Raw genomic sequence first — 19933 nt, forward strand, 5'->3', positions numbered from 1 at the left:
ATAATATATTCCTCAGAATTGAGTGATTCCATATTTTTTTCCTCTGTTTGATCTGTAAAAACAGTTGCAATTGACTAGTTTTCTTTCTTTTTTTATTTTTGTAAGTGTTTCATAAAGCCAGAAGGTTGGAATGTTAAATGAGAATAGTTTTGTGGCATGTCTGTGATGTTTTTTTTTTTCTACACAATTAAACAATTGAATGAACATCTTCCAAGAGTGGTGATTCCATACTTTTTGCCAGGGGTTATATAGGCATGCTCCTGATGAGATGGCAGATTTTGACTTGAAGGATCTCGGGGCATCAGTACGTTCCTGGACAGTCTGTGACGCTTCTAGGTGGCTTGGGAGGCACCAATACATAACGTCTCAAAGGTTCTTGAATGGTTTCGATTGAAGGCTGGGCAGAGGTCAGGGCCCACTGCACCAGCGTAAGGTTTGATTTTATCCAAGTACTTAACAGCAGTAAGTGTACCATTGGCTGGCGTGTAAAAGTCTGTGTGACACCCCAAAGATATTCCTTTCCAGACTATCACGGACCCACTGCCAAATTGGTCAGGCTGGATGATATTTCAGGTAGCATAACATTTTCCATGGCATCTTTGTCTGACAATACTGGAACACACTATGGATATCTGCATCACCGATTCTGTTTCTCATGACTGGATGAATTATACGGTGCACAGAAAACTGGCACGCTTTAAATGAGTTTGTAAAGACAAGCAAATTAGTTTTGTTTTAAGCATGGCAGCTTGCCAACTACTGTGACCTTCAGAGTCTTTTGCAATTTATATTGCTTCACTTGTAATAATTACACATTTCTTATTATTATTATACTGGAAGGAAAATATTTTCTAGATAGGCTAAGAAAGTAGCCCAGTGGTCAGGAGTCTGTTGTATTGACTGGGAGGTTGTGAGTTTAGATCCCAAAGCCACAGCCTTTCATCTTCTTATGAAGATTTTTAACCTGTAAGTTGCTTTGCATGAATAAACAATATGTAGAGAGTAAGTGAATAGTAGCAGTCTGTGCTGTTAACAGGCAAAACAATGAATGTTCATTCATTTATCTCCAGGAACTGTTTTATCATGATCAAGATTGTTATTGATCCGGAGCCTATCCCTTCAAACACTGTACATGAGTTAACTGTAGATGGAATGCCATCACAGTACACTATATTCCATGCTCATTCATGCCTTAGGGGCAACTTAACATAGCCAAACAATACACTGCCTTTTTTTTTTTTTTTTTTAGAGGTGAGAGGAAATCAGGTTGTCTCAATCAGTGCCCTAGTTCAGTATTCAGGACACTGATCAGGGAGCTGGTCATTTTAAGGGCTGTTTCTTTCAACTGCAAAATCCTGAACATTTACTTCCTTAAAAAACCCACAGTGAAGTGCAAAAACCAGGGACTACCAGTGCTTACTATGTTCCCTCATTGTAAATTATGTCATATTTTCTGCACTGTCCCAGCTCTATAGCCAACTCCACCTACAAATGTATGTAGCTTGTTATTATTGTTGTAGCTCTCAAATGATTACTTATATTAGCGATTTTTAACTTTATTTGACGTTCTATATATAGTTTGAGTCTAATGACTTTTAATTTAACAAATTTACTAGCTCTGATCCTGCTTGAGGTACCATGACAAGTCATATACATTTGTGAACAAGCTAACAAATGTATATGACAGAAAATTTAAATGTTTGATATGTTTAGGTTTTTACATTGGTGACTGATAGGAATTTAGAATGTCACCAGAAACTGAGTCATGAATATGTCCCAGTGTGTAATGAGGCAGAGTCCTTACCATTGCCAAAGTTGTGTGCATGATATACTGATTCACGACCTAGGGAGCTGATTGAGCCGCACCCTCAGAGAAACCAGAGGATACCCACAATGACACGTGCAAATCCACACAAACAGTAACCCAAGCCCAAGGTCAAACTGGGAACCCTGACACTATGAGGCAACTTTGCTACTCCTCATGTCTCCACACCTTTCTGCCACACCCCCTCAAATACAAACACAGGAGATAAAGTCAGTAATAATTACTTTATGCTTGCCATATACACAATTACACATGGGCTCACTGATTTCACTGACTCACCGATAAGAATTTGTAATTAAACTGATACAATTGTATTCATAGTAGAAAAGTACATACAGTTTCAGTCCCATCACAATAGGTAGCAGAGTACATTAGGTATGTAGCCTTGTGCAGAGAAAACCTGAAGGCATCAGTGACGAGTCTTCCTGTTACACTCTACAGCGCCCTGGTGCTCTGAATTATTCATTGGCAAAATATTACGCTTCATTTTGAGACAGCACCTGATTCCTGCATCATCAGATTTGGTAGGGATCCAATATAAAAAGACTAGAGCCAACCTATAACTTCAGTATTAACGTAATATTTGCTAAGCAATACAGGAATTGGCATGAAGCAATATTTATTATGAAATCGTGTACATAACATAAAGATTATTATCTCTTTAAATGCTTGAATTTCTGACCAGGAAAGAAAGTCTATATGCGAGTAAAGCTGCTGAAATATGAAACTGTGAAATGTGCATGTTCAGGGTAATCAGGATAAATGCAGGGCATGTTTGCTGTACGTCCAGTCAGACACAATTTGATCTCACTATTCGTCTTAAATGTCCTGTTCTGGCACTGCGCAGTTGGTGGTGTCATGTTGCCCTGTTCAGAGGTGTTGGAACTGGATATCTAGACGCCTGTGTAACATGTTTGATGTGTATAGGAAATCTAGCCTGCAAGTCCAACCAAGTTTTTCGGGAAAAAACAAAGCAAAACAAAATAACACGCACCTGCCACAAAGATGTGATGCAGGATTTGTCAGGGGTGCCTTTAATGCTTATAAAGCAATGGATATTAAAACTGACTGAGTCAGCATTGGTCTTATTTACAGTATACAGAACAACCCGCAGAACAAAGCGTTCCTTTAGTTAGCAAGCAACATCTACGACTGCTCATAAATTAGGCCAATGCAATTCAAATTGTGTGGTTGGAAAAATATTCCTGGTGCTGATTTTGATATAAAAGGGAGTTATGTAACACTATAGAGAATCAAAACGGAATAAGAATATTGGCTTTTCAGAATGACAGTTTAACAATAAAACTTTTCACTGACTAAAACAAAGAATCGGTAGCCTGAGGTACATTCATTCCCCAAATTTATGTGGCTTGTCTCCAGTGGAGGCGTCTATTCACCTGCTTTGTGTATGTAATAGTGTTATCTGAAAGACGTGGGTCAAATGACTGTTTTCAAAGCAATGGGGTGTGCCTCATGGAAAACCTGTTTTCTTACATGTCAGATGCCAAGTTTACCAGGATGTAGTTCATATTTCCCATAGTAACGCTTCTTCCATGGCAACATACACAAGAGAGACTTTGAAGGAGACTCAATTCAGATATAAATCTCATAAATACTGAAAATTATTTGATATTTCTACTGAATATTCTTATCTGTTTTGCCAGTATTTTAGAGCATACATGTGCCTTGCAAAAGCACCGTATGTCACTGTAGAACCACAAAACTTCTGCATTTAACCATCATTCCCTGAATTTCAGATGGCATTGTAAAAATGAAAGCCCATTAATTTCCTTAGAAATATACATTAATCAGCCATGTGAATGTGTACAAAAATTAAATAAATATAAAAAAACAAACAAACATCAAGTTAAGTGAGTAGATCAAGTTAACTATTATATAATAGTTTAATTAATAATGAATAGAATAATTCAATAGTAATAGTAATATTAAAGTCATATCAACTCTGAATTATCTTATCTATAACTATCTTTGAGATTTTGCCATTACTGATTTTTGAATATGGGATCATGCTAATCAACAGGAAAAATCATACAGGGAAAAAAACCCCCAGTGTTTCATGAAAGTGTGAAAGTATGAAGGAGACTCTATTCAGGATGATAGTAAAGCTCCAAAACATTTTTGACTAGCCACAGCAAAAGCCATTAGACATTAAATAAGTCATTACCTTACCATTTTCCTGGGAAATAGGAAAGTCCTTTCATGAAGACTTTTCCACTGCAGAAAACTTTTCTGAAGTGCTGACTCTGAAGCCTTACTATACCAATGATTAAATTAAAAAATAAACAAAATATTTTTTAAACCTGTTTTTTTAGCAGGATTATATAAAGCATCATGCCATTCTACATTGTATTTCAAAGAAATACATTTTTTAATTTTAGCCCCCCAGGTATAATCACCATAACTTGTTTCAAAGCGATCTTTTAGGAGTAGCCGTTATAGTTAGCAGTTTCTGTTCTGAATTTCCTTATTAGAAATGTAAGTATGAAAGAATCAATTATATTTTTCTGTGTTTCATAATCAGTTTTAAAATTCTTGTTATTTCTAAAAAATAATGTATTAATGATGTATTATCAGTATTATGCTTGCTTTTACAAAAAATATAGTCAGGTTGGGAACTTCTCAGTTTAAAACACACCACATCATTCTCTTATATAAAATATATTTAATTCCTAAAGATATATTCAAATAGACAGATATTCACATACAATCAGCCATAAAAATAATATTCTGTTTAAAGAACATACAAAAAGAATCTGTGCATCAGTGTGCAATATTAAGACACCGTTCCCTGAATAAAAGCAGTTGATTTCTGTGAAAACCAGTGTCGATCTTCCAAAAGACACCTGTAAAACAGAACAGAACACCAGAGTCGTACTGATTTCACCTCATAACTATTATTAAAAGTTAACTTATTACTACAATCTGAAAGATTGTACAAAGGTAGAAAATGAAACTGTCGCAAGCAGCTCCATTTTTTTTTTATCTTGTCAGGCATTTGAATTCCATTTATTACACTTGAAACTAATGCAAATGTTTTGAGTACAAAGTACGCCATAACCTATTGGTTAATTATATACCTCGAATGAACAACACACGCCCAGAAACAGCTTGAGTTAAAAAATCAGCACACTCAGATTCAAGTCCAGAGATGCAATAATAAGATCCAGAAATCATTCTGAAGTATGTGCACACAACTATAAAAGTGCTGAGTAAACACAAGCCACTCTTCTGGAACGGCTCACATGTACTGCTGGTATGGAAGGTCAAATGCCTGAATCCATACATCTGATACTGATCTGGAGGAGAGAAACCTATAGAACATGACTATAAAGCTCCACCTACAAAATACAGTTAATGGGACATCAAAGTTTTTTGCTGATACTGAGCTAGAGTGCCAGTGTAAACAACGATTTCACCTCTCATTAACTCCTCATTAAAAGTTAACTTATTACTTGATCCGAAAGAAATGTCGGCTGGTAGAAAATCAAACTGTCACAAGCCACTCCTAATGCCATTTTCCCCCCTTAGCCAGAAATTTCCATTCCGGTTACTTCACTTGAAGCAACTAGTGCTAACTGTAGCTTTGTCTGTCAACAGGGTGGAACACTCAAGGACACATCTTTTGTGTGTATCTTACACCTATATTTACCAAAGGTACATAATTGAACCAGTTAAGTAAAGCATAAAAAGGTACACTATATGCACCTTTCTATGTAAAATAGATGAAATATATATGAAATACAGATAAAATAGTATGCTTGAAATTTCCGTCCCAGGTACAAGGAATGGTACAGTTACAAATCCTTTTGTTTTCTCAGAGTGTAAGCTCTCTAAAGGCAACCAAAACATCGTGGAGATAGTGTAGTAATTGTTATGCCTTAAAGACATCATGACAAGCTAATCCTAAACTTTAGTTGCCATGTCACGTCCCTCACGTTTGCCATATTAAGCAGAGGAATATGTGACTGTGTGTTTCGAACTTTACAAGAAAACAAATAACACAATTACGATTTTGACAATGATTTGATGGACTTAAAACCCCCCAAAAAGAGTTCAAAAACTTCAGCACAACTCAAGTTCAAGTCCAGAGATGCATTAATATTAAAGTGCTGAGTAAACAGAAGCTGCTCCTGTGGAACAAATCCTATGTAGTGCTGAAGGGTACAGAAAAGGCTGACTGCATGGATCCAAACAACTGATACTGGAGGAGAGAAACCTACAGAACATGACTGTAAATCTCCATCAGAAAAGCTCAGAGGTAACCAGTAAAAACCCAGAATGTTTTAGATAAAGTTTTGTTGATCAGAGAAGTCTCTCTATTCGTCCGTTCCTCAGAATATCCAGGTCCATTGTTTTCCCACTTGGTGCTGTCATGTCAATGCTTCTTTCGAAAGCTGCGTTGTCGTAGGTCTCCATGCCCGAGATCTGCCACGCCGTCCTAGTGGGAATGTGAATATACACAGGCACGGACCCATTCATCAGCTCTTGGGTACCCACGCACTTGTTCTTCTCCCCCCCCTCCGTGGATTTGGCCCCAGTTTGCCTTGTGGAGAATCTGCGCGCCCACAGCGCCAGATTGTCCAGCGTGTTTTTCTCCAGATCGTCCGAGGGGATCGTTGCGTTCCCTGTGTACCAGAGCACCCACCATACGAGGCTCAAGAACACCACGAGGGAGCCCGTATAGATGAGAAAGTCGCCGTAAAAGCGGCCGTCCAGGCGCAGATCGGCGAGAGCACCGACGAGCAGCACAGTCAAGCCGACCACGTCAAAAACCACTCCGAGCACGAATAAGGGCACACAGCTCCCGATGCACCTCGGCACCATGGCGCATGACACCGTCGCATGTGAAAAATCACGGGGTTCTTGTGTCTCTCAGCAGCTTGTGTTTCTTTCTCTCACTCCTGCTGAGCAGACACCTGTTTGCTAGCCCCGCCTTGAAAATGACGTAACACACGTAAAAGCCACGCCTTTGTCCAGGACGAAAATTGGCCTCAGGAGTTTAGGTGTTAATGCTTTTTTTTTATTTTTTTTTTATTGTTATGCCAAAATTATATACAGAATTGTACAAGTATAACCACTCGCAACAAGTACAAATTACCAAAGATACATTTAAAGAGTATCAAGTAAGAGATAACGAATAGAAAAAACGGAACAAAAAGGAAAAAAAAAAAACAGACAAAAAACCAAAATAAACAAACAAAGGGTCCTTTCAAGCCAGGGGTAGGTGTTAATGCTTCTTTACATAGGATTTACATAAAGGTTTTGCATTGCATCCCGGGAATGCGGTGGGGTGTAAACAAGTAAACAATGCATTTATTTGATCATAAGTATTGTAATCATGGACGCAAATTTGTATAATAGCTATAAGATGGGTCCTATAACATCAACCACACAGTTGATTGTTTTTTTTTCTGTCATGTTTTATTGCATTTATTAACAATTGGTCAACAATTACATTTTTAATCATATTAATTATACTTTTTATCAATACAGTTACATCTAATGTTGTCAAACATCCATTACATACACTATATGGCCAAATGTGTTTGACCACCAAAACACATATGTGGTCCTTCCCCAAACTTTTGCCACAAAGTTGGAAGGACAAAATTTTATATCATGTATTTCCCTTCACTGGAAATAAGAGTCCAAGTGGAAGATTGTGAGTGTTCTGTCCTGTACTCAACCCCACAGCTCATCTAGTATGAAGTTGAATGGCAACTTTGCCCCAGGCCTCCTTGCCTGACATCAGTGCCTGACTTCACTAATGCTCTTGTAGCTGAATGGTCACAAATCCCCACAGCCACACTCCAAATTCTAGTGGATAGCCTTACCCAGAAGAGTGGAGGTTATTAAAACAGTAATGGAGAATCTGGAATGGGACGATCAACATGCACACGTGTTTTGTTAAGCTGTTCACCATATATCTTTGGCCATATAGTGTGAGTTATAAATAGTTGCTCACTCACCAGCCTGTGTTTTCCTCTCTTGTGAAGCAAATGTAGCTTGTTATAGAGAAACCATGAACAATTGCAGAATGAGTAACAAATCAAAATGAAAATGAGTGACAAATCAGAATCGAGCATCCAAAAGATCACTGGTATAAGTAAACATTTTACTACATTGTCATGAAACATACCACAGGTGCACTTATTATATAGTTATATAATTATATAATTACTATCTGTATTCAGTCTGCTGTATGGATAAATTGCCAGCCTCCATGCAGCTCATACAATGGAAAGGCCCCCTTCAGTGACCTGATAACTGAGTGATGGTTCATTTTCAGCACAGCAAAAATTACTGGCAAGATAGTGGATGTTGCTTATCCTTGGTGTAGATTATGTTCTATCTTTTAAACCCTGACTATTTGTAAGATTTACAGTGTGCAATTTACAACCTGTCTTTGTGTTACTGTCTCTATTGCTGCTGAATATCTTGAATTTCCTTCGGGATCACTAAAGTATCTATCTATCTATCTATCTATCTATCTATCTATCTATCTATCTATCTATCTATCTATCTATCTATCTATCTATCTATCTAATTTACACAGCATTCTAAACCTTCATCTGTGTCATTTTTTTTTTAAATAGGGTGGTTGGCATACTGTTGGGTAAAGGTCAACTGGGCAGTGACACAGTGGTTTTGGGATCTGAGGTGCTTGATACATTTCTACCTGTACAAGATATGCTACAATGTCACATATCATAGGACAGTGACAAATCATTCAACAGGGTTAAAAGCTATAGTCTGTATTTGTATAGGTTAGAGGTGTGTATTTTAATATATACTATATATTTAGTACAGTGGGATGCACCAGTTGATTATAATCACCACTGTAAAAATAATGCTTGATTTATTCATTATTTCTGAATATAATATAATGTAATTATATTTTGCTGTAAAGTCTATAATATAATTTTTGGTGTAATCATCATCTTCATCTTCATCATCATCATCATAAGATGTAACATTTTTTATTGGTTTAGTTAGCATGTGCCTCAGGATAATCTCGTCGAATTAAATGAAAATGTAAATATTTCTTTAAACTATTAACTCTGTAGTCTCAATAATACATTAGACGAAGGTATCTTTTATGGGCAGCAGGTGGCAGTAGTAAACTACACAAAACCCCTAAAAAAGAAACATTTGCCTTATTTAGCACTGAACATTTTTCAGCACGTTTATCGAACATCAACAAAACCCTGAAGATTTTCTGAATTATTTTGCAGCTTGTTTGATTCAGTGCAATATTTCGTTTATATTATTGAAGTCTTCTAATAAAAAGCATATAATATAAACAGGACAATATTCTGTGAATAGGTGTGTACAATAACAGTATTGGAGCAGCTATAATAATGGACAGATATATTTTTCATATCCCATAATACTCCCTCTTCTCTTGAAACTCAATCAGTCATCAAAACCTTACCCAGAGTGGTTTAATGCACTGTTTTTTTTTATTGTTGTTTCATGTTAAATTACACAAAGATCGCATTTTAAAAATGATCTATACCACGAGTCAAATTCATGGAAGATTCATGTTCGGTCACGATTTTTATCCAGTAGAAAATAGAAGTTCGGATACTGAGGGAATTCCGGCTCTTTTCAGTGAGTCATTTAGCTCAGAGCCGACTCTTGCGGCTCATTACCATTTTTCTAAAAGGGACAATGTCTGCGATATTTTGACCAATGTTTTTGGCTGTTATTGTCTGCCCCACCTCTATCCTCTATCTGAAATTGCTGGCATCATGCACTGCTGTCTTGCTAATAACCAGATAAAATTGGTTTGCATTACATTTTATAGGCAAAATCAGCTATTAGGTACTACAAATGTGCAGTGACAGTAATACAGTAAGCATTCCTACATTAATTTTATCGTGCATGCTGCGTATTTGCGTCATTAAGAAGATTGGCTCTATTTATTCTGGTATCTGATCGTTCCTTTGCAGCGGAATCTTAGTCATACTTCACACACACACACACACACACACGTCTCACCATGAACCCCAACGGACAGCTCAGATTCTAAAAAGAGGTTTCATATTTTAACTTAAAATCAAGTTACACTTCACACTTTTTTTTTTTAAATAGGATAATTAAACAACAAAAAAGCAGGCGTTTGTTAATTGCATATGTATTCACTCCACTTGGTAAATACTCACCACCTGTAATTACAGCTGCAAATCATGTGGGACATGTCTATTAGCTTTGCAGATGTAGGTCTTGATATTTTTGCTCATTTTTCTTGGTAAAATAGCTGTAGCTCTGACCACTGTGGTGAGCAGCCCTACCAAGTTGTGCCACTAATTGTCAATTAGTCTTGGGTCTTAGCTTTGCCCGGGCCTTTCAGTTCTTTTGTTTTTAGCCATTTCAGAGTAGTTTTGGCTCTAGTTAGTGTTGTTGTTATTTTGGACAGTGAATCTGCATCCCAGTCTCAAGTCTCTTGATGTGTTCTCTCCTGGCATTGCAAGAAATGTAATTTCAGTCTAGCTAGCAATTTTATTTTCTCTTGATATGTTTAATTGCACACCTGGATATCCTCCCTAGCTCTAGGCTCTGTTGCGGTATGTGCCATATTCTTTCTAATTTTTTTTAATAAGGGAATCGCACAGCTGTTGAAGAGAAGTTTTCTCAGAAACAAACTAATTGTTTATTTCCAATGTTTGTGAACCAAGCTGGAATTTCACACTATAACAAACAGAAATTATTCATACAATGAACATACAATGAATAGGTTCTGTGAAACAAAATGAATCCAACACCACTGGACCTTGTGCATAGTAAAATGCTTAGAATTAATGTCTTTAACGAAGGGGAATAGCAAAATGACTTTTTGGAACACTTCCAAGTGACGTTCTTTTTCTCTGAAGCTAAATGGACTACTTCTGGTTAATCAAGGGCAGCTTGTAATTTGGGCATTTACAGGCAGCAATTTAACAGGCTGATGTCAGACATAACTGTTTACACAAAATTTGGTACTAGTTCTGCACCAAAGAATGTATTTTTTATCTGTGATGGGATTTTTTTGAGCTTCCGAGATGTACAGTCGGACAAAATTATTCACTGGAAAAAAGTTATTCGCTTTGCTGATCATTTTAATGAATCTATAGTCAGCATTATAAATTGCTTCAGACAGTATGCAGCATGAAATACAAGACTTTTTAACTGTTTAAAGCCAACTTGCAGGTACTGCATTGCAGGGACAGTGTTGAGATCTGACGGTCACTCCTTGTGAATAAAATTGGCTAATTGTCATTGTGTAATTTGAAAGCAAATCAATCAGACGTGATTGAAAAGCTAATGGTTCATCATTAGATAATGAATGCAGATATGTGTGCAGACGAGAATGAGGATCACTAGGGAATCCTATAAAACAAATGCTGCTGTGGATGGTGTAGTCATTTTTTTACTCCCACGCTGAGTTGGTTTAATCAATGGCCAAATAAGTCAATTCAAGTCCTTATAGATGTCTGTGCTCATTTTAGTTAAACAAAAGTAATATGCAGTAGTTTACAGGCTTTGGCATACAAAATATTGATGCTTTACACAAACTTAACCCTGGCAGAGTGCCAATATATTGTGTCCCTCATATTTCAAACCTGTCACACATAAAATGCACATATTTGTTTTTCATGCGTGAGCTGTTTTAATTTGTGTTATGCATCACACAGTCAATCACCAGGCAGCATATGCATGCTGTAGGGAAGGACAATAAGCTCATATGCATGTCTTGCATATGGGCAATATCTCATCACAATTACCTTCACTGAGTAATATTAGCGTATTGTATTCTCTTTCATGATCCGGCAGTAATGATACATATGGCACATAAAAAAGGCGCACAGATATTAGGTGCAGTCGTGTATCCGACTAGTGCAATTAGAAAGTCAAGTGAAAATGAAGATGTACTCCTGATAACAAAGAACATTATCAGTGGATTCAATTAAGTATGTGATATTTTTTTTTATAACATTCCCACAACGTTCTGAAAAGATCTGCTGTGATAATGATTTGCTTTTTAATATTCCTCACACAATGTTCCTAGTTCACGAATGCAAACCATTGTGTAATGCTTTCTGACAATTTTAAAGGTTACACGCTGAAACATTTGGAATAGGAATGTTTATTAGTGTTGCATAAAACCCCCCCCAGAAGAACCACAAAACCATAGAGCCATAAGATTTAGACAAATTTTTGTAACCAAAGATTGTTAGTGGAGAGCACTGGTTCTGTGGTAGTGATGGATTGACACATACTAGCAAATTTGTTTATTTATTTATTTATTTATTTTTATTAAATTGGTTTTCAGCACTTATGAGGCACCTTCTCTGTAAGAATGGAAACTATCTATCTATCTATCTATCTATCTATCTATCTATCTATCTATCTATCTATCTATCTATCTATCTATCTATCTATCTATCTACCTATCTATCTATCTATCTATCTATCTATCTATCTATCTATCTATCTATCTATCTATCTATCTATCTACAAGGTAAACATTTTCTGTGCTAATACTGTGAAGTATGTCAATAAAAAAACAAGTAGTTGTTGTACAGTATTGGATTGGTGTTGGCACTGGCTGACAATCACAGTTTTGGTATCAGTATTGATACTGAAAAGAAAAAGGTAGTTTTCGGGGTTTAAAGTTAATTTTACAATATTATTGAACACTTTCTGAGTTCATATTGTCGTTAAGGGCCTGAATAAGAACATGCGTGTATCAAAACTTACAAATAAATAGAATCTGATCTCTAACGAGGCCTAGCGACAGATTCCAGTTCACTGCAGGTGGTTTAACGCTCAGCAGTTTCCAAATGTCATATCCTAATGCCTGGAATTTAACATCCTTCCCTCCAACAAGGCTGTCTTTTGCCCAAGCCCTGATGTCCCAGTGGGTTTGAAGTCCAGACAGGCATGAGCCTCCTTCAGCATTTCAAGCAGACGGTTCTGTAGTCTGTGAAGACAGTTCTTCTCCTTGTTTCTGTTTCATTCACCTTTCAGTGTGTAGTGAAGCAAAAAAGGAGATTTATGTCCAATATTACACGGCAAAAACGTGTCTGATGTTATAGCATGATAGTACAATACAACACAATACAATAATATATTACTCTAATACTGTTTAAAGTCCAGCTGTCACTGGGCAGATTGCACTGCTCTAAGTGTGACTCAGTTTGGGGCTCATGTCAAGAGCATGCTGTAATTTCTTGATGAGATTGTTGACGCTGCAGGCAGGGAAGCAGATTTTCAGTAACGGTCAAACTGGACTACTTCTCAGAGTCAAGCATACTTTAGTAGGAAATGTCCCCAAGGTCACTTATGCTTTGATGGCCTTGAAGAGTCAGACTACATTGTTTATCAGAGGACAGAAAAAGCTGAATTTAGTAAAAGCACCATTCTCTTCCTTTCTCTCAGCAGCCACTGTAAGCTTTACCAGCATCAAATAAATCAAGGGGTGGAGGAATGAAGGGTAAAGGGGAGGAAGCTAATTTGTATTTTCATTATCCTGCTCAAGGTCAACTCAGCTAATGGGATTTGTGTGCTTGAAGTATGTTTGTGGGTATCAGTGTGAGTGTGTGTGTGTTGGGTTAAAGCTTGCAATTTATAGTTGCATGTATATGTACCGCATTTATCTTGTCTGACGTAGACTTCGTATTTGCCATGGTGTTCCTTCAAACTGAAAGATGGAACAGTGTCAGTGTATGTGTCATGTCTTTCCATCAGGCTAAAAGATGACACACTGTCAGTGTATGCCAAGTATTTCCATCAAACTAGCTGAAAGATGATACAGTAGTCTTCGTATGAAGCCAGCATGGCTATAATTTTACCGGCCTAGCCCTAGAGAATATGTTGACTGACAAGCATGGGTGTAAATTAAATGTGTTGTGTGCTGGCACTCAATAAAACATGGCAAAAGCAAAACAAAGGGCAACCCTATCCTGGCCTTTCTACAAACAAAAGCAGATATGTAGGTTTTTGATCAGGTGCTGGTGAACATACACCCTGGAGCTGGAAAAGGAGCTGAAAGATTTGTCTTATCTCTCTGAGCAGATCCTCATAATGCTGTTTTATCTCTCTTAGCAGATACACATGTGAAGAAGATTCATCTAGTGCTGAGATGATTAAGTCTTTGGATACTGCTTTCTGTGCCAAGGGTTATTTTTTAAAACTGTACTCACATACATAGGATACCTTTAGCCCGGTGTATATTTATTTATGCGCTGATACAACAAAGCAGTAAAGTCAATGGACACTGTCCTTGGCCACTGACATTAATGAATGGAAATATTATAGAGATATAATATTTTAACTGCCATCATTTCCCAAAGGGGAAGGACAATGAGTAGCCTGTAGTGGCATAGCAAACATTCAGGTCCCTGAGGTTGACATCATGTTTTTCTCAGTAACAGACTAATGAGTGAAAATAATTTAAGAGCTGATTTAGCTGATTCGCAGATTATTTTAAATATAACTTTTGTCGGGTTAATGATTTTTATAACTTTTGTTGGGGTTACTGGTTAATGATTGTCAGGGTTACTGTATGCGCTGTAATGAGCAATATCAGTAATGTTGGGTAATTTAGATCTTGTCATCTATAAATATATACATTATAGAAGAGCTGATGCTAGTCTGGAGATAGGCAATGACATTTTTAGTGGACCTTTTAGTGGAACAGATGGGACTCACAAAAATTCAATAAAATACCAAATGCAGTATTTAATTAAAGGGGGTTTGGGATATTCTTTCAAGGGGCCCATAACTGCTTGCCTTTATTTCCACCTTTTTAACACCATTTTGTGGTGTTAATTAGTTTGTTACAAAGATTCAAGACTACATTGAAAAACATTCTATCTATTACATTAGCTAGTAAACATTCACATTACAAAATCACAAAAGGGTTAACCAGGTATCTAAAACAATCATACACTGAAAAAGAGGCTAATTTACTCATCAACTAACTAACAAGTGCACCAATGTTAAACCCAACTGAAAATATAGAACACACTTCTTTTTGGACTTTGATTGGACCTCATAATTTTTCTCTGGTTCTCTGGTCCAGATAATGTGATGCAAACTAAGTCAAAAGGTCTCCTTTCAAATGTCAATATAATAATCCTGATATTATAAAAATTCTTCTTTTATGGAAAATCCTTGACTTATGAATAGATGAAAACTCTGAGTAAACTTTTGGCACTCTCAAATGACTTCCCTAGGAGGCACTCTGGTACATTTATAGGAAACCATGGTATACTGTATATACATATTGCCATGGAGTACAAGGTACAGGTATCTGGATATGAAGCACATGTCATTTGCATAAAGGTTTCATGAAAGTCGCAGGATGTCATACGATTTCCATAATCAACTCCATACAAGACCCATATTGCATGTTCTGCATTAGATATTAACATGGAATAAATATTTCACAAGAATTACTAGCACATAAAATATCCAGGAGAAAGCCTGTAAAAAAAAAAAAAACAACCCGAATATATCTTAAAGCTAACATATAGTTCCCATAGTGTCCTCTTAGAAATTCCACATTCCAAGTGTAACTCATAAAAATCCATTTGGATCATAAGATATTTATAATTTACTATGAAATCCCATTAAAATCACATATTCTGCTGGTGCTAGTTCACTGTGGGAATTTTCTTTAAGGGTTGAATGAGTTATTATGAAGAGGCAAGCCTGCCTACTTTGGATTAAAAACCAGCTAATATAAAAGTTGTTTCAAGTTATTTGGACACTAAATGTAAGCTTTAGGGAGGGTAAATATGTACCCAAATTGCAAATTCCTTCTCATATCCTGTGCAAAGCAGTTCTTTTCCGTTGTTTTCTTGTTTTTCGGTCAAGCCAGAGCAACCGAGCATGAATCTCTGATCTCTGGAACAGTTCACGCTGTGGCAGCCCAAACAGACTGAGCACTTATGTGGAGAAAAACAACAGATTTTGGTGTCCTTGTTTTAGGGGGGAAGGCCATTCTGTCTCAGAACAGAGCGGTGCTTACGTCTTTTGGTGGCCAGTGCATATTTTAGGCCAATTTAAGTCCTGGCAATGACAGGGCACAGGTTACCATTTGTGCAATTATGCAGTAGAATATTTCAATATATGACATGAGAGAAAGCAAACATCTCTCTCTCTTTCTCTCTCTCTCTCTCTCTCCAGAGTTCTGCTTGAGAGGAGCTCAATTGAAACGGGTTTCATTTAATTCATTTTAAATCTAACCGATTCTCTTCGGGGCAAGCTCTCATATGCAGATAAGTGGCAGACACTATGACCCACACAGCCTGCAATCTTTAAAAGAAGGACCATTTTAAAATTAAATGGAAATCATATTTCAACTTAATAGATGAACAAGCTACCAGTGAACAATCTGACCAAGTTTTCTTAACATAAGCAGTTGGCACTGTCATTTGTGTGGGCACTAGAACATCTTTTGTCACAGTGACAGTAATTAAAGGAATTAAATGTGCTTTCGTGCATGCTGCTATCACTTTCCAATTGTCCACGCATAAGTTTCAATAGTTTGTGATTCAATGGGAGTCATTGCTCTTTGAAGCATCTGTCTTATCCCATTGTCTGTGATCAGACACCGTGACCCCGTGAATGATACCAGTGGTGTCAAGGACGTGCGGTGTATTCCTCCCGTCACACCCGAGGCCGCAGGTCTGGCATGATGAGATTTCACCCGTCACTTGGAGAACCCCAGCTGTCAGGGGCTTACCTATGGCCACGGTAAACAGAGCTCACCTCTTGAGACAGCCGCACAGCTCGCACGCCACCTGGAGATGTCTAATTGCAGGATAAATCCACTGACAGCTCTGCAAAAATGCTATCGATCACATTTTTTGTCCTCTGCCTCGTGTATGCTCTGGACTCGAGGCTCTGGCAGTCTAAGAATGATTTGTATCCTTTCCCCTCCTCTTCTCTAGCATTCGAGGGCCTATTCTCAATCTCCTTCTCATTCACACACACAAAAAAAATAAATAAATGGCAAGGCATTTCCAGAGTGCTCCTGCCATCCAATAAATGGATGCCTGTATTTATGTGCAAGGGCGTTCTGCACGTGTATCAGTGAGAGCGTATGAAAGAGAATAGGTCTGCTTACTCACCACCATCACTGTCACATATCTCAGTTGGATGGATTATGTGCTTTTTTCCTTTTTAACCTGTCAGAATGGAAAGACAAAGCCTTTAAAGAGAATGGTGCACCGCATGTATAATTGTATCCTGAGAACAGCAGGATAGTGTCTCCTTCTCCTCATCTCTGTTGATCAGGTCTTTGCTGTAAAATCAAAGAGAGGGGGTTAGTTATCTGAACACCAACAAATGTAAGTACAAGAATCAATAATCTGTGGTACAGAGATTCATTTTCTCCCCAGTTTGAATTTCCTACCAACTAGCCAATTCTCCCCTATCGTACAACAGAAACCAACAATGCCGATCACATGCTTTCTGTGAGGCACAGACTGCTGCATCACACTCAGAGGAAAGCATTATCTGCACTTTTCCACACATGACTCATATATTCCCATAATTGAGAAAGTGTCTGCCCTTCCTCCTACCCTGAAAGCACAGCCAATTCTGATCTCTTGACTTCCTGGCCATGGACGGCTGTGACATTGATGGGATTGGACCTCACAATCTCCTGATGATAGGGAGTATACTTGTACCAGTCGAGAACAGAGAGAAATTATCAGGGTTTGAAAATACAGGCACCAAAAAAAGTCTCAGATGCAGACTGAAAATCCATGTACAAAGAGGCTTATTATAGATCTTGGCAGTTCAGAGTGAAATTGTGATCCAATACTAAAAAAAGAAAAGAAAAAAAAAAAAAAAAAAAAAGAAAAGAATAATGATCAAACCATAACAATAAATTAAACAAGGCCAGAGGATAATCGGGAGAATAATCCATAAAGGGATCAATACTCAGTACAACAGTCAACATTAAAAAACTTATAACTTGCTCAAAGACAGAATAGCAAGACCATGCATATATATAGTGAAAAGAGAAGGAGGAGGTTATGTTAAGAGTTATTGTTACAAATACTCATATTTTGGCAAGTTAAATAACTATTACAATCATCAGCTGTCGGCAGTGTAAATTTGATTTAAACAGAGATGACAAGGCATGGCATCAAAGTCTGTAAAGCCCTTGTGAGGTTTGCAGGCACTCTTCTTGCCGGCTCCACTCTAATTAAAATGCACTGTGCTTTTAGGCAGGCGTGCTACAGGATTAGTGTTTATGTGCGTCTTCTGACTTGAAGAAGAGTAATATTTTCCATGTGCATTACTATGCAAACTAGAATCAATCTTGTGCACTAATATTCCTGTAGGTTTTATTCGGTAACATTCACACGCGTCATGCTTTGGCAAGGCCTATCAGCTTTGGATTAGATATCAATAAGAAAATAAAGCTGTGTGTTAGCTCAAACTGGGACACACCTTGAAAACCAACACACACTCACACACACACATACATAATTGATGGTTCTAGCAGATCTTTACCAGATCTGAAGACATCCGTGCTTACCTCAGTATATAACCTCTGTACATTTTTTTCTAGGAAAACTTAATAATAACAATTCAGTAAACTAATATGTATTAGGAATAAATGTTCTCATCTCCACCTCCAGGAACAATCAATAAAGCTATGTTTTTTATATTACTGAGCATTTCACCGAGAATAAGACCATTTGCAGGTTTATGAAGGAAGGCAGGGTTATGAAAGATTTTGTATGCTGGTCATGATTCTGAAATTCCACTGACTTGTACCTTGGCTTTTGAAGCAAGCCTATCTTGGCCTTCAGGAAAGGCCATGGTGAGACAGGAATACTGATAAATCAATGCACCATCCTGAGGCCTGAAGGCTTCATCAAAGCTGAAAGCTACATAATGCATTGTTAAAGAAATGAGAGTCATGTTGTATGCGTGCACACACACACACACACACTTTATGATTCACTCACCTCTTATTCCCACACTACATGAATGTGCATGATGTTCCCCTGACAGAGCAATGAGGCAGAATACTATTTGTGTTCTGATGACACAATACTCTTTCTGTAGACTCTAAACAATCTGTCCTACAAAGATCAAGTATTTCTGCATTACTTTAGACTTCCGTCTTTGATTTTCTTTTGATTTGTTGCTTTTCTGTGCTAGAAATCATGTTCATGTAGCAATGTAGAAGTATGGTTTAACTTCTGGGTTACTTTGTAGATTCCTCAACACTTATATGATGGAAATGGGATTTTGATAAATCTGTCTCTGTCCTAAGAGACTGAAAGAGTGGCCAGAATTTGCAGTGAGCAAGTTTTTCTTGGTCATGTTTTGACATGAATATGCTATCAGGGGAATATTCTTCTTCTTCTTCTTGGCCATTTTGTTCTTCCTTTTTGCTGGTAGTTTTATACTGAGAGTCCACCAGACACCTTACATTTTTATTCTCTAATAGTAAGGACTTTTCGAAGAATGTGGGCTGTAACAAAGATTGCAGTATTCTGTACAATGCCTAAAGCTCTGACTGTGACCAGAATCACAGGAGCCTTAATGTTTCCTGCAAAAGACATCTCAAACTCAAGGTCCTTGCATTTACTTATTTTTCCTACCTCTTTCACTGAGACAGTCAGATATTATGATTAACGTCGACAACCGTGTCATACATGATGGCGATGTTCTCCTCAAGGTCCCTCTCTGGTTAGCTAACTATCCAATTGTTTGATGAGTATATTCATTCAGGGCTAGCACAGAAGCAATGTACTCTTTGTGTTGCTGGCACAACCTGCATTCGAGATCAACACCATTCTGAAGATGTTCCTTTAGTGATAGTGTGTGCTGAGTGTCTGATCTTGCACAGCCATGAGAAATGTTGCAGCCACACAAATGTCAGTTTCTTATCAACATAGTCGCTGTTTATCTGCTTAAAGAACTGGCCATGGAGCAGCAAAGAGGCTAGGTTGTTTATTTTCTTGTCTATCAGTGAAGCCTTCATCTTTGTCTTCAGACTAGGGGTTGTTGTCTGGTTGCTGGCATCAGGTGAGCTGTATCAGTGCTTAATCTCGGTGCTGAAAG

At 37.5% G+C, this 19933-nt stretch overlaps 1 protein-coding gene across 1 annotated transcript; it reads right to left on the reverse strand.

Annotated features, from left to right (window-relative positions):
* Window positions 1–4516: 4516 nt before the first annotated feature.
* On the reverse strand, window positions 4517–6756 carry LOC131363261 (transmembrane protein 238-like). Its single transcript, XM_058405607.1, has one exon. It carries the CDS (start codon window positions 6668–6670, stop codon window positions 6149–6151), a length of 522 nt encoding a protein of 173 aa, XP_058261590.1. The 5' UTR covers window positions 6671–6756; the 3' UTR covers window positions 4517–6148.
* Window positions 6757–19933: the final 13177 nt, after the last annotated feature.

This window comes from Hemibagrus wyckioides, linkage group LG13 (genome assembly GCF_019097595.1).
Source record: "Hemibagrus wyckioides isolate EC202008001 linkage group LG13, SWU_Hwy_1.0, whole genome shotgun sequence".
Classification (NCBI taxonomy): domain Eukaryota; kingdom Metazoa; phylum Chordata; class Actinopteri; order Siluriformes; family Bagridae; genus Hemibagrus; species Hemibagrus wyckioides.